At 49.0% G+C, this 25,480-nt stretch overlaps 2 protein-coding genes across 4 annotated transcripts in view; one reads left to right on the forward strand and one right to left on the reverse strand.

Moving 5' to 3' along the window:
• Itsn1 (intersectin 1) overlaps positions 1–13,171 on the forward strand; it is a 193,227-nt gene extending 180,056 nt beyond the window's left edge. For all 3 annotated transcript variants that reach the window (XM_052741199.1, XM_052741198.1, XM_052741200.1), the window contains 4 exons: positions 615–697; positions 982–1,065; positions 1,519–1,692; positions 4,382–13,171. In XM_052741199.1, coding sequence (XP_052597159.1) covers positions 615–697; positions 982–1,065; positions 1,519–1,692; positions 4,382–4,530 — 490 coding nt within the window. In that variant the 3' untranslated portion in view covers positions 4,531–13,171. The remainder of the gene's footprint in view (positions 1–614; positions 698–981; positions 1,066–1,518; positions 1,693–4,381) is intronic.
• A 4,689-nt stretch (positions 13,172–17,860) lies between these two features.
• Atp5po (ATP synthase peripheral stalk subunit OSCP) lies at positions 17,861–24,817 on the reverse strand. The gene is made up of 7 exons (XM_052741207.1): positions 24,701–24,817; positions 23,562–23,612; positions 22,062–22,172; positions 19,939–20,068; positions 19,366–19,478; positions 18,254–18,340; positions 17,861–18,038 (listed from the first exon to the last, which is right to left on the reverse strand). Exons 1-7 carry the CDS (start codon positions 24,734–24,736, stop codon positions 17,925–17,927), a joined length of 642 nt encoding a protein of 213 aa, XP_052597167.1. The 5' UTR covers positions 24,737–24,817; the 3' UTR covers positions 17,861–17,924.
• Positions 24,818–25,480: the final 663 nt, after the last annotated feature.

A 25,480-nucleotide genomic window follows, 5' to 3' on the forward strand; every position in this document is an offset into this window, starting at 1 on the left:
GTAATAGAATGCTTGCCTCAAGTGCACAAAAGCCTAGGTTCAATTCCGAGCACCCCATAAACCAGTTACAGAAGAGTGTGTGCATGTAATCCCAGCACTCAGAAGGTGGAGGCAGGGAGAGGAGTTCAAGGTCATCCTTGATTACTTAGTGAGTTCACCACCAGCTTAGACTAACTAAACTGTATGAGAGCCTGCCTCAAAAAATAAATAAATAAAAATAAAAATTTAAAAAAGCCTTTCTTACTGATGATAGAGATAATTATTAGCATCATGTAGTAAGAATCAGTCTTTCACCGGGCGGTAGTGGCGCACGCCTTTAATCCCAGCACTCGGGAGGCAGAGCCAGGTGGATCTCTGTGAGTTCGAGGCCAGCCTGGACTACAGAGTGAGTTTCAGGAAAGGCGCAAAGCTACACAGAGAAACCCTGTCTCAAAAACCAGAAAAAAAAAGAAAAAGAAAAAGAAAAAAAGAATCAGTCTTTCTTTTCTGAGCCTTTGTTGTTAAATTCAAATAAACCAAGTTAAAAGAGTCCTGGAAACAGAATTTGAGCAGACCCCAAGCCCGTTCTGTTCTGAGTGGTCTGTTTGGCAACGTTCTGTCTTTTCCTGTCCAAGGACTGCCTGGGTGCAGAAAATCAAAGCGGCCTCTGAGCTCTACATAGAGACCGAGAAAAAGAAGCGCGAGAAGGCGTACCTGGGTAATGTGCCACTGAGCAGAGTGCATCGGGGCCCAAGGGACTGGGTGGGAGAGCCGCGGAGTCCATCCCGGCGTGGCTGGAACACGTGCATGCGCAGAAAAGGTGGGAGCAAGGTGGGGCGCTGGATGACGGCTGAAGGGCAGAATCCAAGAGCAAGAGGCAGGAGGGGGCTTTGCTTCCTAGCGGGGGCGGATGCACGGTACAGACTGTGGGCATGCTGCGGAGAGAAGGGCGTCAAAGCCAGTGTGAAACGAAGCATTCTGTGTTGTTTCCTTGCGGTCTAGTCCGTTCCCAGCGGGCAACCGGTATTGGAAGGTTGATGGTGAACGTTGTAGAAGGCATTGAACTGAAGCCCTGTCGATCCCATGGTAAGGGCCTTGAATTCCACTCAAGCACTCTAGAGTGTTGGGGTGTTTTCTGCCTCCCCCCACACACCCCTGACCAACTTGACATCATGTGTGCTATTTCTTGTGTAAATTTCCCCGCAGGTATTGATTTTTCTAGCACTTGCCAGAGAGCCATATATATATGTGTGTGTGTGTGTGTATATATGCACACATAATTTTTATAAATTCTTTTCCATTGTCTTGCTTTTCAGGGAGACCCGAGAGGCCTCATTCATAGTACATGTGACATACAGTACACATGGCACAGGTGAACAGATAGGGATCTGATTTCGAGCCTTGCTAATGGATTTGTTCTTCTAGATGTGATACTAAAATATGGGTGTGCCCACCAGATTTCCCACCTGTTAATCTCCAAGGTCGAGGGGGATGGAAATGAAATGTGTCCCACCTGGCAGGGGCTTTTGTTCACTCCAGGAAAGAGCAACCCATACTGTGAGGTGACCATGGGCTCTCAGTGCCACATCACCAAGACAATCCAGGACACACTGAACCCTAAGTGGAATTCCAACTGCCAGTTCTTCATCAGAGACCTGGAGCAGGAAGTTCTCTGCATCACGGTGTTCGAGAGGGACCAGTTCTCACCTGATGGTGAGTGGAAAATGGCCCTCGGGTCTCCCTTGGTCCTGCCCTACCATCTTTTAGGGGTCCATGCTTCCTTACCTGAGAACCCGAGCCCGGCAAAACTTGGGCTTTCCTGAGAGGCCAGGCTGGCGTGGTGCAGAAGCCGCTGGAGCTTGGGCTGGTCCGCTTTCCAACGCAGGCGGCTATGAGGAGGGGCGAGCCTAGGAACCTCCATGTACTTTGTTCGGTCTTCTGTCCTTGGCTATCACCAAGGCTCAGCAAGTAAAGGCACTTGCTGCCAAACCTGATGGTTTGAGTCTGATCCCTCAGACTGACGTAGCAGAAGGGAAAACTGACTCCTGTAAGTTGCCCTCTGACTCAACACATGCCATGGCGTGTGCATGTAAGCAAACACATACACACACAAGATAAGTGTGTAAATGTTTTAAAAAGCAATGAGATAGCCATACTTGGTGGGTCCCACCTATAATCCCAGCATTCAGGAGGCTGAGGCAGGAATTAGGAGTATGAAGTCAGCAGGGCTACGTAAGGAGACCCTGTTAAAAAAGTAAAAGACAGGGAATAAAGCTGGCTAGTGGAGCAAGAGGAGTGTTAGCCCACAATGGGTTCTTCAGAGTTAGCTGGTAGCCTACCGGAGACCTGAGAAGCTTCAGTTGTGTTGGACATAGCCTCCCTTCAAGCTGCTTTCTCTTTCTGGGGTGATTTTAGGCCAGTGAACCCAGAAAGCCACACTCTCTCAGCCAAATCAAAATCAGAGACTGAGTTTAAAGCTCAAAGTCTCAGTCATCATCAGAGGAACATGAATTGAGAGCCAGGGCCCGACACTGGCATTGTGTGGGCTGAGCTGAGAAGGCTCCATGAGGCTTTCATATCTTAGTACTTTTTAAAAAAAAAGTTAATTAATTAATTTATTTTTGCATCTCAATCACAGTTTCCCCTCCCTCTTAGTACTTTTTTTTCTTTTTCCAAGATAGGGTTTCTCTGTGTAATCACCCTGGATATCCTGGAACTCACTCTGTAGACCAGGCTGGCCTCGAACTCACAGAGATCTGCCTGCCTCTGCCTCCCAAGTGCTGGGATTAAAGCCTGCCCGGCCCTCTTAGTACTTTTTAATATAATTTATCTCGTATGAGTTATGCCCTGTCAGTTTGCCAGTGACAGCCTTGCAGCTGCTTACACATCAGAATGTGACCAGAACACCGTGTCTAGGAGCTCTGGGGTCTCAGCTACTGTGCTGTATTATCAACCTCTACCCTACTAAGTCAAAGTTTGAAATAAGAATTAAAAAAAAAGAAGTACAGTCAGTTGTGGTGGTGCACACCTTTAATCCCAGCACTCAGGAGACAGAGGCAGAAGGATCTCTGTGAGTTCGAGGCCAGCCTGGTCTACAGAGCAAGTTCAGGACAGCCAGGGCTATATACAGAGACCCTATCTCAAAACAAACAAACAAATTAAGTACATATATATTATGTGTGTGAATGTATGTCATGTGTATGTGTGTATGTCGTGAATGTAGGTACCTGTGGAGTCCAGAAGAGGGCGTCAGAACCCTTGGAGCTAGCAGTACAGGCTGTTGTAAGCTACTCCATGTGGGTACTTGGCAACTGAATCTCAGGTCCTCTGGAAGAGCAGCATCTCCCTCTGTCTCTCTGTCTCTCTGTCTCTCTGTCTCTGTCTCTCTCTCTCTCTCTCTCTCTCTCGTGTGTGTGTGTGTGTGTGTGTGTGTGTGTGTGTGTGTGTGTGTGTAAAACTTGGGTGTGATCACGAAGGAGCTGTCTACATTGTGTTTGAGGTAGACTATCTTATTGGCCAGGAGCTCACTGATTGGCTCAGATAGCTGTCCATCCTGTCTGTTTCTACCTCCTCAGTGTTGGGGTGACATGTCTACGCCACCATACATGGCTTTTTTTTTAAAAGAGGGTTTCATGTAGCCCAGGCTGGCCTCAAGCCAGTTTGAATCTCAGGCTAATGTGTTCTAGATAAGCACTGTACCGGGTTACCCCTCTAGCTCCTTGCCCAGCTCTAAAAACAGTGTATGTGTTTTTGCCTATGTGAGTTTGTGTGCTCCACATGCATGAAGGAGCCCATGGGAACCAGAAGAGGGCGTTGGATCCCATGGAATTGGAGTTACAAGTGATTGTGAGCCACCATGTGGGTGCTGGGAACCGAACTCAGGTCCTTCCTCTGGAAGGGAAGCATATGCTCTTAACTCCTGAGCCATCTCTCCAGCCCATCTCTGGTTTTCTTTTTAAATATGGACCCTGGGGATCAAATTTATGTCCTTGTGCCTGCAAGGCAAGTGTTTTTACTGACTGGTCCATCTCCTTGACCCTATTAATATATTTTAAAAATATACGCAGAAAATATTCTATTGGTGGATTATCGCAATAAATGTATATAATATGTAACAATAAATCAGGGTAGTTGGTATACCCACCATCTTGGATATATTTTGTTTTATTGAGAATGTTTAAAAACCTTCTTTGTTTTGTTTTTTTTTTTTTTTTTAGCAGTGAAATATCATGGCACATTGACAACTCCATGGGGAAGTCAATTGGAAAGGCTCACACTGGTCTTCTCAGTGGTCTTTGAAGAGGTGGAGCCTGGCCACGCCCTAGAGAGTCCCAGTGTCATGAGTGTGCCCCTAGGAGATTGGGATCTCCTTCTGAGCATGCTTTGCTTTTTCTCCTTTTAGATTTTTTGGGTCGGACAGAGATCCGAGTGGCTGACATCAAGAAAGACCAGGGCTCCAAAGGGCCCGTTACGAAGTGTCTCCTGCTGCACGAGGTTCCCACGGGAGAGATTGTGGTCCGCCTTGACCTGCAATTATTTGATGAGCCATAGCAGCCCTGGGATGATCATAGAGGACTCCCTTCTCTCAAGGCCCCACTTGCTGTCTGGTGGTCAGCCACGGGCCAACGGGGACAGCATGGACAGAAGCCCCTCAGGGCTACTAGAAGTAGTTCTCGACAATCCTGCCCTTCAAACCATGTCCCATTTTATGAATCCAAATTCCCCTTTCCTTTGTCTTCACTACAGGTCTCATAATGGCTTCTAGAGTCTCTGAAATCCATGACCTTCAACTAGGTTCCTTTGGGAGCCCGGCTCCGTCCCTGGGCTGGAGGTGTGGGTCTGGTTACGATAAAACAGATTTATAAATGCAGTGACAGTGTTTTGGAGAACTTGTGTAGGCCTCCTGTTTCTCACCTCTACCAGCCCCTTCATAGACTACCTGGCCGATGATGCCCCGTGCGTGGTGTGTTTAGTCCGATTGTGAAGGAATCGTTGCTGCTTTGCAGTCCAGCTCCCCCTGGGAAATGGGGCCCTGGACTGAATGCTGGGCATAATGGCTCCTGGAGCAGACACTGACTTCGCTCTCTGGAGAGCTGTTACCGGAAGTTTCTCAAGTGTGCATTGGAAGCTGCTCAGACCTCAACTAGTGTCTATCAGTGAAAAGGCACTGGTGTACTATGGGGTGGTTCAAGGTGTGCTTAGAGAATGGTTCTGCAAGCTCATCCGTGACGTTCTGTCCTGATGCGTTAGGTCTACTTTGGGTCACTGGGAAGGCTCAAGGACATTATGGAGTCCTGGTTGCTGACTATTATCAGAACATTCTCTCTGGGCTTGGAGGCCCTGTGATATTCCATGAGGAGCCCTGTCTGGTGACCAGCCTGAGCTGATTCTGTGTTTGAATGTACTGGATCCTGACTGTTGTGGGAAACTTCAACAGCAAGCAGTCTTTAGTGGTCACCCCAGGAAGTCATGCCTTAGATGGATGAAGTTTGAAAGAGAAAGGATTCAGGATGGAGTTGGGAGGTGTGGAGAGATGCTAAGAAAATCCATTACTTGGTGGTGGCAGGGAAGACCTTGGGAACACGTGAGCCCCACACATGGGGTAGGAAGATGGGAAACCCTTCCCAAGCTTTCCTGGGCACACACCAACTTCTTAATAATAGAAACACATGAACTTTTTTTTGCCAGAGTCAGGAGTGTGTAGACCAAGCTTTTTGTTTGAATGCTTCAGGTTTTCTTTTCCTTAAGTGCTAAGAGATAGGTTGGTTAACTACGTAACTTGATTTGCTAATGACAAGTGTGGGCCAAGTTTTGTTCCTATGTTGACATTCTCACACTCCCAGTCTGTGGTCATGATGTGTCCTTTGCATGTCTCTGGATCCTGGGGCCAGGCTTTCCTGTGGTAGGTGGTGGTCTTTTTTACTGTAGATCCCCAGGATCGAACTAGGGTTCTAGAAGTATTTTATAAATGATAGTGTCTCTGTGGCAGAATAGCCACTCTGCTGACAACTGAATGCTTCGTGTGATCTCCTTCCAAAAGGTCTCTCTCTGTCCATGTATGTGTTTCAAGTGATTTTTCAAAAAACGTATGTGGGAAACGACAACAAAGTTTACATTTCATACTTTTGAGAAACACTTATTATTTATTTATTGAAGATAGTGTTGACTTTTGTATCAAGAACAACAGACATACCTATTTTTTTGAATCACACCAATAAGCTCTTCAGTTAGCAGCTTTCAACTGAACATGAGATAGACTTAGTTTAACTTCAGGCATGCATTGGCTTACCACTTCCCAGCAGAAAACACTGTCAAAACACTTCATGTTTGTGTTTTTTTGTGTTATTAAGAGAGTGTTTTAAATGAAACATATAAATAGATTTGTAGCTCATGCTTCCCTGTTTCTTTAACCAGGAGGCTTTGCTTGGTGTATTGCTGAAGGACACGTTCCCATAGTGTGAAAAAGAAGTATTCAGTTGCAATTGGCCAGGGTTGGGTCCCCCTTCCAGCCCCTTCCTTTCTGTCCCTTAGCCCTGTTCTCCTCATTGACTTTCTTTTCAGGTTAACGTTGAACATCAGTGTTCCCGTAGGAAGGCTGAGGCATGCGTGGTGACCCCCGTAGGTTCTAGGTTGCTTACTCGTAGAATTCCATGATTATAGCACGAAAATGCAGTCTGTGGGTCTTTTCCCCAGGTGACTCTACTGGACATCCTTGGGGTTGTCCTGGGGGTTGACAAATATGGATTAGTGTCCTTGTATCTACTGTTGTCATTTGTCATGACTGGTTGTACTTCTGGATGAGTTGGGCTGACCCTCAGACCCAGCTGTGACTCCAGAGTCCTGCTGGGGAGATGGAGTGCTGCTGTGACCCGTGGGTGACACAGAATCTCAAACCCTTGATTCTTGACTCCTTAACTTCTCTTTGAACAGTCAGACTCCATTTGATACGAATGGCGTGTCCTTGCCAACAAAGGTGTCTGAGTCCCAGCCGCTTGCTTTATGAATGCTTGCCCAGGCTATGCCTCCTGGCATCCTGGGCTAGCCCCTCAAACACGCCCCCTCCCAGAGGCATTCCTCTTCTATGAGCCACACTGCCAGTACCTCCCACACTCTGACCTCTCCCTCAGAGGGGGCTTTCCTAGAAAGTGGCTATGCTCTGGTCCTGAGAATTATCCTGAGAACTCTGAGGACCGAAGCTCCTTCACTGGGCTTTCCTCGTGGACCATTGTCCCAAAGGGTCAATTCTGGTCTCTGAGGCAGGGCTGATATTTTGTCCCCCTAGCAAGTGGATAGATAACTTTATCTCTTGGGACTAGTTTGCCGTGTCCACAAGAGTTTGGAGACATATGTGATTCGTTCAGATCCAGGTCTGCCCTAGCCAGAACAAAAGAGATCTTTCTAGACTGGAGTCACCAGGAGTGCTAGAGAAACTGGGCAAGGATGCCATCGTCAACTGTTTGTATAATATGTCCCTATCCGTGGACAGCAAACAAGAAAGCTCTCTCCCCAAAGAACATTAATGGGAAATGGGCATTTTCCTTCCTTGTTTTGAGACAGGATCTCACCGCATAGCCCAAGCTGGCCTTGAACTTAGGATCCTCCTGTCTCAGCCTCCTACGTGCTGGAATTACAAGCATGTGCCACTGTGCTCAGCTGTCTTCATATTTATAAACAAAAATATGACTTCGGTATATAAGGATTTCATCTGGGAGAATTGACCTGAACTTAACTGGAAAAACCAAATCCAAGAGAAACGGGATCAGTGGATCCCTCCCATTGCTTGCTACATTTTTGTTTGCTTGCTTGTTTTTCGAGACAGGGTTTCTCTGTGTAGCCCTGGCTGTCTGTCCTAGAACTCACTCTGTAGTCCGTCAGTGTGTCCAGGAGGTCAAGGGCATTTGTAAAGGTCATTGCAGGTTGGTCTTCCTAGGGGGTGCAGCAGTGACCTCCCAGAGTTGGCTGGGCAGGAGTAGAGCTAGTGACCTCATAGAGTCCAGGATGTTCCAGAATCCCGTGAGTCTGAAATCAAGGGCGGATGGATGGGGTCTCCCTGGCTTTATTTGAAAGGTGAAGTACTTCAGCTGGCTGAGACCATAGCCAAGAGACAAAGAGGATCTGTACACCAAGGAATTATTTTCTAGCCCTTCCGGCCTTTCGATGCTTAGAAGAGGCTGGAAGTGTGATGGAGTCTTTTAGTCTGCATTTCCTTTCAGGATCCAGGTGTGCTCTGGAGCTGGGATCCCCGCTTCCGCCCTCTCGTTCCTGGAGCGGCCCCACGGGCCTGAATTCTTGTGTTTTCCTTTATTTCCATCTGGTCTCTCCAAAGACACATTGACAATGACATTTCTGGGCACGCTGTACTGGTTAGGCTTCTGTTCTCAGACAGACCTCGGGGCAGAAGTTGCCTTGTACCAGTGGTGGGCACTTCTTTAGAAGAGCCCCGACCTTACTGGACGAGTAGGAAGCAAGAAGTCCCAGTGTGGGTACTAAAGATGCCAGTCTGTCTACCCCTCCCCCTCCTGGGCACTTAAGTTCCCTTAAGGAGGACCAGGGCTTGACCTTTTCCAACTACATTGATTGCCTACCTGCCGAGGGTCCCTACCTGCAGGGGGGTGGGACAGGGATGCAAGGTCCATGGGGCCAGGGTGATGCTGGAAAGCAGAAGAAAAAAGGAGGGGAGAAAGAAGGACGGACAGAAGGAAGGGAGGAGAGAGGAGGGAGGAGGAAGACAAGAGAGGAGGGAGGAGGGAGAGGGGAGGAGGGGGAAAGGCCAGGCAGTCAAAAGAGATCTTTCAGCAGGCTCCCCCAGCTCTTTGAGCACGTGGCCTCTCCGGCTCTGAAGGGCCGGTGAGAGCTGGCTGGAGGTTAGTGGCTCACCCACGGCCACATCCTTCTTTAGGAGTTAAAGGACCACATCTTTGGAGAAGAGCCTGGCGATCCCTGCCACCCCTCCTGCCAGGCAGTCATATTTCTGAAGATGTGATAGCCCCGCTCTCTTTGTCACGGAGGCTTCTACCTCCAGGGCAGCAGCCTTCTGAGGGGCAAGTTCTCTTGACCCCCTTTGGGCATTTTATTGTATTCTGAATGACCCCATTAGTGAACGTTGCCCTGTGATGGGCCAGTCTAGGAAATAATAAAGACTTCCTGTTAGTTTTGACTTGGAATAAACAACTGGCTGGTCGCCACAGGGATTCTTCTCTCCAGTTCCCTGATACCTGGAAAGCAGTTGTTAGAGCTAGAGGAGGAAGTTCTAGAGGCCCCTTCCCCACAAGGCACTGCACGAGGTCCCTGTTTGTAGGTCTCCAGGATCAACTAAGATGTGTAATAACTTCATCTCCGTAAGAGCCAGGAAAGACTCTGTCCTTGAGAAGCACAGCCCATGAGAAAGATGGCCACGGTCTCAGCTTCTCTAACTCGAGAGCCTTACCATTCAGATGGCGGCACCCTGGGCAGTCTGTAGTCAGGAGCACGAACACGGTCAGCAACGCTGACGGTGTGTGGTTCCTTCAGGGCTCCCCCATCCTGTCCAGGCTACCCCTTAGGGGCTGGGAGGCAGAGAAGCCAACTTTGTGGCTTTCAAGCCAGCTTGTAGATCTAATTTTAAGTCATTTCAATAACATAAAATTCACGTTCAGTGGCTGGGGAGATGGCCCGGTCAGCAAAATGCTCGCCGCCGTGCATGTCTGAGGACCTGAGTTTGATCCCCAGCGTCCGCGTAAAAAAGCCAGGAGCAGCAGCGTGTCCTGGTAAGCCCAGTGCTGGGAAGGCCGAGACAAGAGGGTTCTTGGGTTAGTCCCTAGCGGCGTGAGTGAGCGATCCGGTCTTAAAGGAAAAGGTGCAGAGCTGTGGGGAAGACATTCAGGGTTGATATCTGGGCTCCATGCGCACGGGCTCCTGAACTTACATATGCGCATGTGCACACACGCACGCACGCACGCACGCAGGGCCGGAAGCATTAGTGTTCACCTCCAAATAACGACTTCGGTTCTACGTAGACTTAACTAGTTCCTTCATTAAAAGGAGCTAGTCTTTTATATTTTGGCATATCGCTCTTCCAGCACCGTGTGTGGCTATCCTGTTTCAGGGTAACGTGCCCCTGTGCTGTGCCAGGTCCTTTATATTTAATACCATTCTGTTCCGTGTTCTGGACCAGCCTGGATTCTCACTGTCATCACAGTGGTGAGTGTTTTAGTGTTCAAAGTCCACCGAGGAGAGCTGCATTCATAGTGGACTTATTCTGTCAGCCTTCAAAATACCGAGCGTCCCTCTGGGATTTCTGGAGAGCTGGTCAGGCACCAAGGCTCCTTTTTATGCCATGGAGATGCCTCTTTCCCGCGGGAGCCGTCTTAAACTTATCATTTGCAAGATTACCGTCCTGTGGTTTTCTGCCTCTACAGCTATACTCTTTTGCCGTTCTCTCCTCAAACTCAGATTTCTTATTTCCTCCTGTTCTTGGTGAAAACAGAGTGGGGACCCCAGAAAAATAGGAGCCAAAGTCTGTGTGGTGGCTCGCGTGGCAGAAGCTGCCTTTCCTGTTTGCAGTTTCCCCAGGGTCCTGCTGTTCCTAGACGGTTCGATGGGCAGGCCCCAAGGTGCTGGCGTCCCCTGCTGCCACCTAGCAGTATTGCTCCTGTGTGGCGCAGAAGGAACTCTAGTGAGAGGGCAGAGAAAGGGCTGAAGCCTGGCAGGTGAGCGCTCTAGCGCTCGCCCAGCTGAGCGTTGAGTGATGGAAGTTAGCATGAACCCAGAGCTGGGCTTCTAGTGAGGTGGTATTCCTGCCTGCTGGGGCTGGGGCTGTCCAGAGGTCCCTTCTCGACTTCCCTACCTTTTCTGTGTCTACTTCAGAGGGGAGCTTGGCAATTCCGTTCTCCACAGAAAAGGGCTGGCCGCCTGAGGGACTCCTAGGAGTCATGTGGCAGTACTCAGTTGGATAGCAGAGTGTCTACCCCAAAACTTCAACTTGGGATATTTTAAGTGGCAAACGTTGGTGAGATGCAGCCACTGGTTGCATGGTGTGTGTCTGTGAGCAAGCGTGTATGTGTGTGTATCAGGCAATGGGGAGGGTTGCGAGTCCGACTGAAGGAGACGGGAAATGTGGTGCTCCACCCTTCCCGGCGCTGGATTCAGGACCAGCCGGTAATGTGTGGGCCGAGTGTGAAAATAAACATTGTGACTTCTCTATTCCAAACGACTGGGGATCTCAGTGACAGAGAGCGAGAACTGAGCTGAGTCTGGGTCCTGCTGAGTGTGGGCATGCACCTGTCCAGGCCCAACACCCTGGGCCTGGCCTTGACTACACTGTACATGTGGAATGGCTTCTCTGTGTCTCCTTTCTTTGGAAAGGTCTCCCTGGCAGACTGTGCAGAGCTGGGGTGGTAACACCATCCCTCCTTTCTTTCCGGCTCCCTTCCTTTTTTTTTTTTTCTTTTCTTTTATCTTCTTTGCAGTGCCAAGGATCAAAGCCTCATGCATGCTTAGGAAGTGAAATATTTTTTCAACACACCCTTCTTTTATCTCCTAAAAGTACAAACAGTCCGGGATAATTAGAGCGCACAGAACCCCAGCTCACAATTGCAAGCACCCCTGAATGGACAGGGAGTTCTGGTTGATGCTTTCTCAGGTCCCGGTCCAGGGTGTGTCACTGGATATCAGGCAGCCTTTGAGCCTTCAAAGTCGAATTCTCTGCTTTGAAATAAAGCCTGTCCCCTAGTCACCCACCAGGGAATGCTCTCCCTGTCTCTAGCGTCACACAGGATTCTAAACTACTTTCATGGAGGAGATCACAGAAGGGTGAGTGTCCCTGCCCCCAGTGACTGGATGCTGATTCCTCTAGCTACCATTCTCTGGAGAGGAGGAGTGGTTGGAGCCAGGAGCCTCTCTGTCCTAGAGGCCAAGTGCCCTCACACGCTAATCCCCCTTGTGGCTTATGCGTGGCTTTTGGGTGACGTTAGCGAAGAGGAAAGTGTCCACTGTGTGTGTAACCTCTGAGTTCTAGACGACCAGGGCTCCAGGGAGGCCACGGCTCTGGAGCTGCCCCTCATCACCGTGTGTGTTCTGGTGTATAGCTCTCATTGTACTGGATGCTCCAAGCCCTCTGAGGCTCCGTTTGCTTTTTGCAGATGTAGTTCCATGTCTACACACGCAGAGCAATAATCCTTACCGAGCTTCCTGGTTCCACTCCTGTAATCCCAGCGCTCCAGAGATGGAGGCAGGAGGATCAGGAACTTAAGATCAACCTCAGCTATAGACGAGTTCAAGGCTAGCTGGGCTTCATGAGACCCTATCTCAAACCTAAAAGACACAAAAACTGACAGAAGGCCCCATCCGTCATGGACTTAAGTCACCTTAAAGGAAAGCAAATTCTTTCCATGGGCCACACTCCCTGGAGGCATCTGAGCACTACTGTGTCAGCATCCATTTAATGAACGTTTTGAAATGCACTTCATCAATTAACATCCTTAAACCGTGACTTGCTGAATATTCGCAGTGTCGGAACATTCTCGAGAGGTCTCAATGGTCAGACATGCATTTAAGTGAGCATCCGCTGTTAATGGCCCCAGGTCTCTGGTCCACGCAGCCCACCAGCTGAAGCTGCGCCCTTGCCTCTGAGCACAGCCCCGCATACAGGGGTGGGCTCACAGTCGCCGTGTCGTACTGTCTTAGCTCTTCATCTTCGCACCATCACACGTGCTGATGGGGAACGTAGGTCTACATACCTGTACAGAGGTGAGAGACCACCACAAAATGACCTGGGTCTGATAGTCAGCTCAGAGCTCCTAAGGTTTCTGCATCTTATGCAGTTTCCAACAAAGAAAAAGAAATCCACTACATAATGTGAAAAGATTGTGCTCTGTATGTGGTTCGTCATGAAATCTCTGCTGTATGTTTTTGGGAATGACGATTATATGTATATACAGTCTGTAAGAGGCTATGCTGTTCAATGTTGCGTAAACTTAACAGATTCTCTAGTCTGAATATTTAACTTGTTATTGTAAAATGTGATTTCTCATTGAGAGATTATTTTTCTGTATGTATATGAGAGTATTTTAGGAATCTAATTTAAGTGCATAAACTATAGAAGAAGCTTAAAAACATATTCCGGGACTAGATATGCTTGATCAGATCACTTGGGTTCAACTCAACTAAATTTTATTAAAAAACAAATCCAAGTTGAATGTTTAGGAATTCAAAAGTGTGAGATTTTTTTTTCTTCTGCCTTGCAGGGGATACGGTGTCAATGAAGTGGGTGGAGGCGTGATAAAAAGGAAGGGACCCTGCAGCCATGACCTGGGATGAGGCCATGTTACATGATAGGTTGCCTCATACAGATGGCATATTCTGAAGAGTGGTGCACAGCCCGCCTTGAGACAGACCTGGTGCATAGACCATGGGCTCCAGTCAGGAATGCGGTCAGAGAATTCAGGAGCATTCAGGGAGACCATCAGCTTTCCTCACCATTGCAGAGGGGTGGGGAGGCTGAGCCTGGGTCTTCTAGGCTCAGTTGTTTGCAGGCAGGGTGAACTTCCTGGAGGCCTAGGCTGAAGCAAGAACCTGCCTTCTATTTTCCACTCCCTTCCCAGAAAAAAATCAGGAGTTCAGGCTGCTTCTGAGCACCGCCGGTATAGACCACCAAGAATGGTCCTTCAGGTGACCCAGGAAGGGTTTGTGAAACTCAGTGTCTAACCTCTCCCCTCTGGCCCCTGCTTCTCGAGAGAGCATCTGCAAGTGACTTTAGTTAGTGGTGACCCCGAGTTCAAGCTTCCCCACCTGATCAGAAATGCCTCTCGATTAAGAGCGGGTTTCTGGTGACTCAGGTGCATACTGATTGATCACTGCAGGAAGTCTAGGGTCCGTTTTAAAGGACAAGCAGGAGTGTGTGCTGGGCCAGTACTTCCACCAGTAAGTTGTGCCTCTGGATACTGCCAGCTTTCTATCTTAGTAACTCCACACTGGTGGATGCTGGAGTCAAGCGATGTCCTGCCCGCAGAGGTTCGGGCAGCTTTCCTGCAGGATGCTTTCTGGACTCTGCTAAGGCTAGAAATGACGGTGTTCTGTAGCCACCTCTAGTCCCAAAGATGGGGCCACTTAGCTGTTCTCAGATGTAGCCCGGGAAGGCCATGTCAGGCTAGCGTGCAGAACCACACAATTTCTGGCTTCTTTGTCCTCATAGACCCTGTTCCTTCCCTCCTGGAATGATACCCCTTGGGCTGGGGTGGCCATGGGTTGTGAGGATAAACCAGCCAGACAACTGTCCCTTGTCCTGGGTGTTTTAAATCTGTAGACAAAAGAACACAGGGCCCTCCCCACGGCATTGGGGAGGTTAGCCTTTGTGATCTCTGTAGTGGGCTACAATACTGGTAGCCTGCAGCTCCTTCAGAGTTTTGCCCAGGGCAGAACTAAGCACTCCCCCGATGGATGTCCTGTTCATTGTAATATGTACCTGTTGCTAAGTAACAGTATTTTTCATGGAAGGATTATATTGTCTGTTTTATAACATTAATGGAGTTCTAAAGATTATTAGACATTATAAATTATAGAATTCCACATTTGTGTAAGGTTTGCTGAAGCAGGGTCACACAAGCTTCCTTCCTGTTTGTTTAAAAGCAGGTTTTTCTGTTACTTATTTTTTGATGTCTGAATACTCCTTGACACCTTATTCTGTGTGAAATGTTGTTTTACCAATCCAGATCACAGCAGCTGGGCACTGTCTACTTTCTCTGCTCCAGTGGCAGCGTTGGTAGGCATCGCCAGGCCCGAGCATCTCGTTCCTTGGTCATTTTGACCTGTGTGGTTTAAATCACATAGTTGGTGAATAAAACAAGAACAGCCAGCTTCACTACCTCGGATCGCCATTTTGAGCTTTCTTCTTCCGCTTCTTTGCTGACACACAGGACGCTAACAGCCCTGAAAATGAGTGTCTCTCCCTGAGTTTACTTCCCAGAGATAAGGTTGTAGTTATACAAGAAAAAGGATGTAAAAATAAATCTAGAAAACGAAACATGGCAGCTGCCATCTTTTCAATTCTCCTGTGTCCTCAGATAGTTACCTCTGTGGAGACAGACTCCTTGTGTTGAGTATTCCTGAGAACATGAGAAATTCTACATTGTATAGCTGAGAAATGCCAAGAATAGTTAGTGGTGCGAAGAAGCCTAGCCAGCCCGAGAGGAGAGGCAAACCCACAGATCACTCCCTAGAGATATTCTGCAGGAGAGGGTTTTGCTTTTTGGACAGGGTCACACATAGCTATCTATGATTGGTCTTAACTCCTGATCCCCCTGCCTCACACCCCAAGATTGAGGTTTTAGGCATGCAGAACTGGCTTCAGTGTTAAACTTGCAATGGCCTTCATGCGCTGTCTTCTGTGGACCCAGCGTAGGACGTTACGTGTGTGGAATAGTTCACACACATTGTGCCATACACAAGGGCTGTTCAGTTGCACACCTCAGACCTTCCAAGTTTTGTTGGCTTTCTTCCCCATCAGCCCTTGTCTTCCACAGTGTGGTTTTGAGGGCCATTTGGCTATACCTTTGTTTACCCTAATTTAAGAACCACACACACACACACACACACACACACAAATTAAAAAATTTTTATCTTTAATTATGTGGTGGTGAGGGGCAGGTATGTACACACAAGTGCACCTTGCCTGCAGAGGCTGGTGTTGGGTCTCCTGGAGCTGGAGTTAGAGGTGTTTGTGAGCTGCCTGATGTGGATGTTGAATTAGAATTCAGGACTTCTGGAAGACCAATATGTGCTTTTCACCACTGAGCCATGGCTCTAGCTCTGTGGTGATATTTTGTTTTTTCTTGAGACAAGGTTTCTCTGGGTAGACCACACTGGCCTTGAACTCACAGAGATCCACCTGCCTCTGCCCCCGAATGCTGGATTAAACAGCTTTTGTTTTTTGTTTTTTTGAAGACAGGGTTTCTCGGTGTAGTTTTGGTGCCTGTCCTAGAACTCACTCTGTAGACCAGGCTGGCTTCAAACTCTGAGATCCACCTGCCTCTGCCTCCCGAGTGCTGGGATTAAAGGCATACACCATCACCGCTTGACCTTTGTTCTGCTTTTTGAGATAGGGTTTTGATACATATGCCAGGCTGAACTCAAAATTCATGACCTTCCCGCCTCAGTCATGGGTGCTGGTATTATGGGATGCACCACCACATCAGGCTGTTTGAAGATGTTAGGAAGGACTTCACTGTAAAGCTGGGTGTGGTGGCACATGCCTGAATCTCAGTACTTCAGAGGCACAGTCAAGGCTGCCTCAGACGCAGGTCCAGCCTCCTCTACAGAGATCCAGGCTCTTGTACTCTACAGCACAAAATTATCTCCGGCAACCTCACGAGGCAAAGCTTGTGTGCTGTACTGACAGGAAGGTGGCTGAGCTGGTTCTCAAGGATTGTGAGGTAATGCGTGTGAGCCTTGGAGTTCTAGTGTGTGTGAGGCTATCCCCGCCCTCAGGAGCAACTGGGAGGAAGGCAATGAGTCTCGGGAAGGTGGAGAATGGCAAGGTCACACTCAGCAGGAGAGAAGAGCCCAGCAGTGTGGGGTAGAGCCCAGCAGTGTGGGGTACAGCTTCAGCAACAGGGTTTGTTTCTCCCTGTGGTAAGGCCTGGGGGTCAATGGGAAAACTTGGCAGGGCGACAGCGTGGCAGGGCGGACAGCGTGGCAGGGCGACAGCGTGGTAGGGGGGACAGCGTGGTAAGGGGGACAGCGTGGCAGGGCGACAGCGTGGTAGGGGGGACAGCGTGGCAGGGTGACAGTGCCTTTGGCATCACTTTTGCTCCCACACTGGCTGCTCTGGATCCCGCCATCTCAACTGTTTCTGGTTGGAAGAAATCACCTGCAGACTGCCAGGCCGCCGCTGGTGAAGGGAACCTGGACCTGATACATTTCCTCTTCTCTGATTGCTAAGCTTAGCCCTGTGGTAAGGTACTTCAGAGGAGGCTGGCCAGCACAAGTCACTTGCTGTGATCCCAGGCTCACCAGCACGTCACAACTGCGATCAGGCCAACTAATCCTCTCAGCATTCTTGGCTCCTGGGAAAGCAGAGTCCTGAGTGCTCTCTGGTAGGTGGCTTGCTGGCATGATGGGCAGGCCGAGGGCACACGAGCCGTAGCGTGCAGCTAGTGGAGCCCTGGGACTTGTCCTGCCCTCTAGGACTTCCCAGCTGCCCTCTTTCGGAGGCATCTATCAGGAGCCCTCTGAGGAAGTAATCGGTCTGTTAGGCAAATGCTCTTGGGAGTGGCCCAGGAGGGGCTACTGGTCACCTGGAGAGCTCTGGCTTCTCCAGAGGCAAGCTTTGGGAAGAGCATGTGGGAGCTGTTTGGCTAAGGTGGATTGGGAGCATCTCAGGGACACTGTGAGAAGGGACATGGGGACATGTGTGTTAGCCTGGCTGGCTGGTGGCCGTGTGCCGTCTGTCACAAGAGGAACAAGCATGGAATGGAGACTGCAAACCAGACCCAGGGCCTCGCCACCACCCTACCAAGTTGTCACCCTACCTCGTGACCCTGAACAAACTGCAGGTGTAAAATGGGAGGGACCTGTTCTACTGTATCACAGGATTGCTAGATTTCCTACGAGGTGCCCAGTGTGGACTGGAAAGTTAGAGCGCCCTACAGTGAGGGGTTCTATGTGAGGATCTTCTCAGTGGGAGGCCTCCTTCAGACTGGTCAGATAGGGACCAGCTCTCAGCCACCCCTCAAGTGAGATTTTGGCAGGCAGGACCAGACTGTGTAGGTACAATGTTAATCAGGAATTCCTAAGAACACACACAGACCACGACCTCCAGCCCAAAGGCTTTCTAACCTGGAGACTAGGGGAACCTGCGGGGGATGAAGACGGCACCACAATCCCTTAAAGGACAAGAGACATGGCGCCCTCTTTTCAGGAAGCATTTATTGTTGCTCCAAGGACGAGAGCCCGTACGGTCGACACAGCCTTCAGAGCAAGTCCCGCATGGCCTTGCTGAGCTTCAGAATCTTGGACTTTGTGGACATATCGACGTATTTCTCCCCAATTCGGACAATCATCCCGCCCATGATTGACGGGTCAGTCTAGAAAAGGAAAGAGGTTGCAAATGTGAAAACACAGGATTCTCTCCTCAGTGGGTAGAAGAAAACCCCCCGAGAAGGCTCCCTACAACGGACAGGCCACCCAAACACAGATGGGAACTACGCAGGGATCAGAACTACTCACGCCGAAGCTCTGCCTCAGCATCAACACTTGCACAGCCATGGCCAAGTCAGAAAATGCGAGGGACCACACCTACCTTCACCTCCAGTTTCAGTACTTGGCCTTGCCTCAGGAAGCTGTTCAGCACCGTCTTTAGCTCGGAGAGAACAGCTTCTTCTAAAGGCTGAAAGAGAACCGACCATCCTTTAAACAGAGTACACCAGCAGGATGTACAGTTATGGAGGGAGACTACAGTGGACGTGGGTCACCAGGACAGGCCCTTGACTCCTGACTCGTGTGTGTGTGTGTGTGTGTGTGTGTGTGTGTGTGTGTGTGTGTGTGTGTGTGTAAGGGGCGTGCTAGGGAGCGGCTGCACTACAGTGTACCTTCCAGCGTACTGGTTCAGGAGCAGAAGGTCTGGCCACACAAGAAACGCCACCCCCAAACTCCATAGGTGCCTCAAATACCAAACTACAATCTGGACATGGCCAGGGCTGCACACCGCACTGTCTACTCATGTTTACTCACCGAACAGCCTTCCTGCTTTGGTTGAACTATATTACAAAGGAAAATATATACCTAAGACAACAAAATTACTTGTAGGAAGGCCATATAATGTACACAGAGTTCAGATCCTGGGCCCACCTTGTGGACTAGGCTTCAGCTTCTTGACTATGATAAAAGGAAAGTCATACTTCACACCCATTTTCTGAGAGCCCGGTAGAGGGCAACACCAATAAATGGTGGCTGGTTACTGCACCGCATTCCAGCAGGTCAAAGGGCCTGTGCACCCCAACCCCCAGGTTAAACATTCCTATTCTAGAACTTAGTATGGCATTTGAGAATTTAGGCCATAGCCAGGCGGCGGTGGTGTGCGCCTTTAATCCAGCACTTGGGAGGCAGAGGCAGGCGGATCTCTGTGAGTTCGAGGCCAGCCTGGGCTACAGAGTGAGTTCCAGGACAGGTACCAAAACTACACAGAGAAACCCGTCTCAAAAAACCAAAACCAAAACCAAAACAAAACAAAACAAAGAATTCAGGCCATAATAGGACCTAAGTCACTAGTTCATAAAATACTCTGAGGTCCTTTAAATGCAGTCAAGATCCCCATGACTAATCACTAATAAGATACACACTGCCCTTCCAGGTGGAGACTCACAGGAACCTCACTAGTGACAAGCCACATTCTCCAGTGCAAGGGCTACTCACAGATGCTGTGGTCACCATGCAGGGCACTTCTCCACGGTGGACACTCATGATGGTGGAAAAGGCAGAGATGACTCCCTGGGTATTGCTCAGGCGACCGTTTTCAGCAAGTAAGCCTGGGGGAGCGACATGAAACTCACTGACTCACACTCAAAGCAATGTCAACTCGGAGCCTGAAAACACCAGCGTCAAAGCCCTCTAAGACTATGATGGGAGGGTTGGGGATTTAGCTCAGTGGGCGCAAGTCCTGGGTTCGGTCCTCAGCTCCAGAAAACAAAACAAAACAAAAAACAAAATACAAAACAAAACCCACAAGACTATGATGGGGTCTGGAGAGATGGCTCAGTGATTATGAGCATGGGGTGTTGCTCCTGCAGAGAACCCAGGTTCCGTTCCCACCACCCAGATGTTGGCTCACAACTACCCATAACTCCAGTTCCAGAGGTCTGATGCCCTCTTTTGACTTCCTGGAGCACCAGGTTCTTTCTCTCTCCCTCTCCCTCCCCAGCCCCCTCCCCTCTGGCACAGTTCAAGCAACTATCTAAGAAAACCCAGCTGGGAACTTCCCCCACTTACTCATGAGGTTGGCTGTCAGTGGAGAGAACTTTTCCTTTGTTGAGATATCCTTCAGACTTTTCACTTTGATGGAGCGCTTGATGTAGGGATTCAGAACAGCAAGAGACACCTTGGGATCCCTCAGGAGTTGCTGGAAGTACAGACACGATTCCAGCTGCTACACATCTTTTTGTTCATGACTTCACATGGGATTAAAGACATTCTTCAGAGAACTTCAAAAATACCTTATGAAGTTTCTTACGTGTATTTTTAAGAAATTAAGCAGCCACAGTCTCACCATACATCTTACCACGTGTGACATGGTGAGCCCATTTTCCACAATCTCACCAAAAATATTACCATGTGTGACATTTTAAGCCCGTTTTCCTCAGCACGCCATCCCCTACGAACCCTGAGGCCCGTCTCAGGGAACCCTGACTGTGCCCTTTCTCTTTGTCCCCAGACAAACTAACTGTGTGATTCTGGTCTGAGAGGGAGAGAGAACAAAAACCACAACAGTGTTGGGAATCCATTTGTATCCCCACTCCGCTGAATCACACATGTGAATCCAGTAACCACCTGCTGCTTCAGCGTCTGCTGACCTCAGCACCAGGCGGAGTTCAAGGACCCAGAATGGCTTTTCCTGGGCAGGTTCCTTCCAGTTACAGGTCTCCATGTGCCTGCTGCCTGCTCCCCAGCACCCCATTGGCTCCTGGCCAGAATTCAGTCCACTGCCACTTAGTACTGACTTTCACGCTAGGATTTCAGCTTGAGTAGCCATCCAGAAATGCCTTTATAAACATGACCCTGGAGTTGGGCTACCCACCTCCTCCTGCCTCTGCTAGCAACATCCAGTAGACATTTAAAGTGACACCTCTTACCATACCACCCCTCCCTCTCAGACCCTTAGATAGCTGTCTCCCTTCTACAGGATTGACTTCTGGGTGTTATCAAAGTAAAATCTAGGTAGTTAAAAACATGAGAGAGAGAGAGAGAGAGAGAGAGAGAGAGAGAGAGAGAGAGAGAGAGAGAGAGAGAGAGAGAATAAGAATGAGAATGAGAATGAATATGGCATGGTGGGTACGTGGAGGTCCAAGAACAACTTGGCCGGAGTTGGTTCTCTCCTTCATCATGTGGGTCCCAGGAAATGAACTCAGGTAGTCATGCCTGGTGGCAAGTGTCCTTCCCCTATGAGGCATCTCGTCTGCCCAAACCCATTCTAACGCCCACCGCCCAAAGCATCACCTTCACGGTGAACAGGACTGCCTGGCTCAAAGAGAGCTTAACTGAGCACCACCTACGGCGATCACCAGCCAGGCCTCTCTGCTCCAGGCAACGCCTCCCGACAGGGTCTGGCCTCCCGACAGGGTCTCCGACAGGAAGCCAGGTCCAGCCAAGCTCCCCAGTGTTATCTGCAGACAAGGAGGGCGGACGGCTCAACTCACTTTATAAACGGAGTAAGAGCTTAAGTGAGTGAGAGGAGCGGCACCTGGGCACTGTCTGCTACACAGCGCACCATGCTGGCCTGGGCAGCCGGCTCTGGTCTCTAAGAGACGTGGATTAGAGACACACTTGGAACAGCCAACTGGGAAATCCACCTTTGTCTGGAGCGACTCCACCTGCCCGACAACAGCCAGAGGGCGGCTACCCAGTAGAAGAGAGACTGCTGACCAGACTTGATCCTGAACTCATAGGGTAGAGGGAAAGGACTCTGATCTCTACACTTCCTCCGTGCATGCCCAACATTCCCCAATTCCCAATAAATAAGGAAACGGAATTAAAAAATTACTTATAAACCCAGGAAGCTTCTGAAGAAACTTTCATGAAGAAATATAATTTCAGTAAAGTGAAAATATATTCAAAACACATTTGACTATTCTAGGTTTATAAATATAAACTTGATCTTCTAAAATGGCAAGTATTCTTGAATTACATTTTATCTCTAGCTGGAAAGCTTGAGTTCATGATGTTAATATACTCATGTGTCTCCTAGCCCGTATCGCACAGTAGTTTCAGATAATGCACTGGCCGTATTATCACACAGCATGTCTGTAGTAAACTTTTTGTGGTTTCTGGTGGTTCTCTGCACAGCTAAACAACTGAAGGCAAAAATGCAGGCCCAGGCCCACGGCGACGCTCCTCACCCCCATACGCAGCAACTCCTTCTCCACTTGGTCCAGCTTATTCTGTTTAGATGCCGCAGAGTAAAGGGCAGTGGCATAACGTCCTTCGATGCCGTATACCTGCACAGGGGGCTGGAAACAGAGGGGCAGGGGTAGTTAGGTCAGGAATGGAACCATTTCTCATTTAAAGACTACATTTCCCATTGCCAAACCACTGAACTACGTCACCAAGGAGCAGTCCTGAATGAGAATTCTCAAACTAGAGACCTCTCGGCCAGGACAGGACCTTCTACCCCCGGAGAGGCAGAGAAGGCTCGGTGTCCCTTCCAGACCTGCCTACCTGCAATTGCTGGCCATGAGCTCTGGCTTTCTTGAACTCAGTAACCAGGCAGTCTCTAATCACGGGAGGTTCAAGTACTAACAGCAGACAGTTTTGGAGACACTCGAGGCAGAAGAGCGGTGTAGGAGAACCACCCAAGGGCACACATCCCCATCACTGTTACAGTAGCTTAGGAGTTCTCAGCAGGAAGAAAATGGTCCCATTCACAGAGCTCTTCAGGAATTTGGTGCTGTTAAGATGGGTGGGGTGTGCTTCTGGAAGTTCCACCTAATGCTCCCTAATGCATTCTGTTCTGCTATTTCCCAAGGTGAGTGTAAGTACAGTTGACAGGCCTGGCTGCTGGAGAGCATAGGACAGCCCAGAATAAGCTAAGACGGCTGAATGGATTCTGTCACACATGAACTAGTAATAAAAGAGTCACAAAATAATCCACCTACATTCAGCCATACTACAATCTGTATTGGGTAACAGGGTTGAAATTGTCTGTATCCATCAGACTCTGGTTTAAAACGAAAGGGGCTGGCAGACCTCTGCAATGAGACTCTTGGTGCCGGGGAGAACCAACCTAGTGGAACCTGCCAGTACTGATTCTGTTTGGAGAAAAAGGTGCAGAGTACAAACACGCCTCATTAGCTGCCAGAGCCAAGAAGCAACATGCAGTTGTGACAGAGTGTCAACTCCTGTGACAACTATAAGAAGCTGGGCACTTTGCTTTCTTTTGTTAGAACTATTTCCTTCATGAAAAGAAAACAAAAGCCTAGCTTGTCTATGGAGGATTACTAGGAAAAACAATTTAAAATTCTTTTACACATACCACCTGTTTGTGTGCGTGCATGTGTGTGTGTGTGTTCGTGTGTGTGCGCGCGCGCAGAATACATGTGGAAAACAGAGGACAGTAGATAACTTGCAGGGTCCTTCCACCACATGGGTTCCAGGGATTAAACTCAGATCCTCAGGATTGCCACCAGGAGCCTTGACCCACAGAGCCCTCTTGCTGGTCCCAAACAAATAATTTTTAAAACATTAAAGGTTAGGGATGAGCCGCCCCTCTCCCCCATCCCAGACATTCATTTGGAAACTGCTAATCTTGTAGAGAAAAGGTTAGTAATTACACACCTAACTGTATTTCTGTTTAACTCACACTCTCATGTGCTTTCCCACCACAAAAGAACTTAACATACCCTCACAAGCTTGGCAAAGGGCCTGACCACAGACGTACTGAAGCTCCGCACCTTTAGGACAAAAGAAAAGGGATCAAAGGGGTTATGTGAAGGATTTCTGCACTAGCTTAGCAATATGTTAAAATAATAAAGGAGTAGCTGCATCTACTACTTTATATTATCACATATGAATGGGAATTGTTCTTTGTTACCTATAAATACGTTCCCTATTGAGAGTCATTCCAAATTGCTTTGGAAACTGCCTTCCCACCACCATCCCCGCCGGATGGCTGAGAGAGAATACACTAACTTCCCAAAATTTAATTTTCCAAACAATTAAGAAATCTATCATCACCTTTGAGAAAATTTTCTAACGAAAGTGGGAGGATTCCAGTCATGATTCAAGCAAATATACTTGCTTAGGAACTGAAAAGCTATCTAAGACCAAAGATTAATTCTCTGAGTTTTACTTGATATGGCACCAGGCTTCAGGTCTTAAGAAAGGACATTGTGTCTGTCAAGGCAGAAGCCTGGAATCCACAGCTTAGAATGCACCTCGTAAGGGCCCCAGGTCACGGTTATATACTTCCAGCTCTGGAATGTACATATTAGAACCGGCTATGAGGATTCAAAAGCTAACGCCTTGGTGAAAATTATTTATGTTGCAAACGAAAAGCATCACGACAGATGATCCAGACACATATCTTTTTCCAGCCAATTCCAGGTTCTGTTGGACTTGACGGGTTCCAATCTCACCATCACTCACTGGCTGCCAGCCAGAGAGGAGACACTTTGCCACTTTCTCCCTGATTTATAAACACATGCAATGGCTTTACGAACACTCAATATTCCGGACTGAGCAAAGCGGCTAGCCCTGACAGGCTGACCACCACGGCCAGCCGTGTCCTTTCCCCGATCCTCCCTCACCCAGGACCTTGCCGGCTGCTCTTCTGCGCGGTGGCCCCCGGATGTCAAGGTCAAGACAGTGCGACCCCGCGCCCACGACCCGCGGGACGAAATCCGGATCCGCCCCACGCTGCCCCCAGTCGCGGGGCCCCACGACCTTAGTGAGCGGCCCGACCCCTCAGCCACGGCCTCCCATGCGGCGCTGGGAGCCAGGAACCGGCCACCCCAGGAGGGACCCTCCAGCCAGCCTCTACCTGTCGGGACAGCCCGGACACTGCTGGGGCCGCCATCTTTTCCCGGGCGGCTGTAGGTCAAACCCAAGTCCGGAAGAGCCCAAAGACGCCAGGGCGCACGCGCGCGCCGGCGTGACCGCTCGGCTTTCTGGGAAATGTACCCATCAGGTGCCAGGGCGCATGGGTAGAAACCTCTTGCATGCTGGGAGTTGTAGTCCACCGGAGCCGCGGTCCGGCTGGACACTTGAACCGGAACGAGATCTGAAAATTGAATTACTGGCTGAGAGGGTCTTAGTGTAGAGTGGACGTGCTCTCTTTAGTTTAAGGTTTACATTGAGATGCTTTGCACATTTATCGTCAATATCGTTGCCTCGTCTAGAACCGTAGCCTGCCAAAGCGTGCTTCAGTGGCAGTGCTTCATGCTTTGCTTAAATCAAAACAAAAAACAAGCGGGCCTCCTGGGGACATGCTTGAGCTGAGGCTTCCCCGGTTAATACAGTTTTCTCTTCTCCTTCTTCCTCGTCTTACAAGATCCTGGACTTGTTTTGACGGTGTGTGCTTTTCAGGGTAGGACAGAATAAGATCAGAACTAGAAGCAGGTTATTTTCTCTCCCACCGCGAAGACAGTCAACAGTCACATCCAACAACAGGGTTCCTGGTTCTAACACGGGAATAAATGTAAAAGAAAGAAGCTTTCTGCTCAGATTTAGTATAGGAACACATTTAGTTGATTTGCCCCTTTTAGAGTATAATACTTTCTTTATTACTTTTTTATTTTTTATTTATTTTTTATTTTTTATT

Source organism: Peromyscus californicus, unplaced genomic scaffold (assembly GCF_007827085.1).
Source record: "Peromyscus californicus insignis strain IS unplaced genomic scaffold, ASM782708v3 Scaffold_16__1_contigs__length_79575227, whole genome shotgun sequence".
NCBI lineage: Eukaryota > Metazoa > Chordata > Mammalia > Rodentia > Cricetidae > Peromyscus > Peromyscus californicus.

What these genes read in the sequence shown, in the direction of transcription:
- Atp5po (XM_052741207.1), bottom strand. Translation starts at nt 24,736, where the DNA reads ATGGCGGCCCCAGCAGTGTCCGGGCTGTCCCGACAG. An exon ending in AGGAGTTGCTGCGTATGGGG is followed by an intron (nt 20,069 to 22,061) that starts GTGAGGAGCGTC and finishes CTGTACTTCCAG; the next exon opens with CAACTCCTGAGGGATCCCAA. An exon ending in GCATGGTGACCACAGCATCT is followed by an intron (nt 18,341 to 19,365) that starts GTGAGTAGCCCT and finishes GTTCTCTTTCAG; the next exon opens with CCTTTAGAAGAAGCTGTTCT.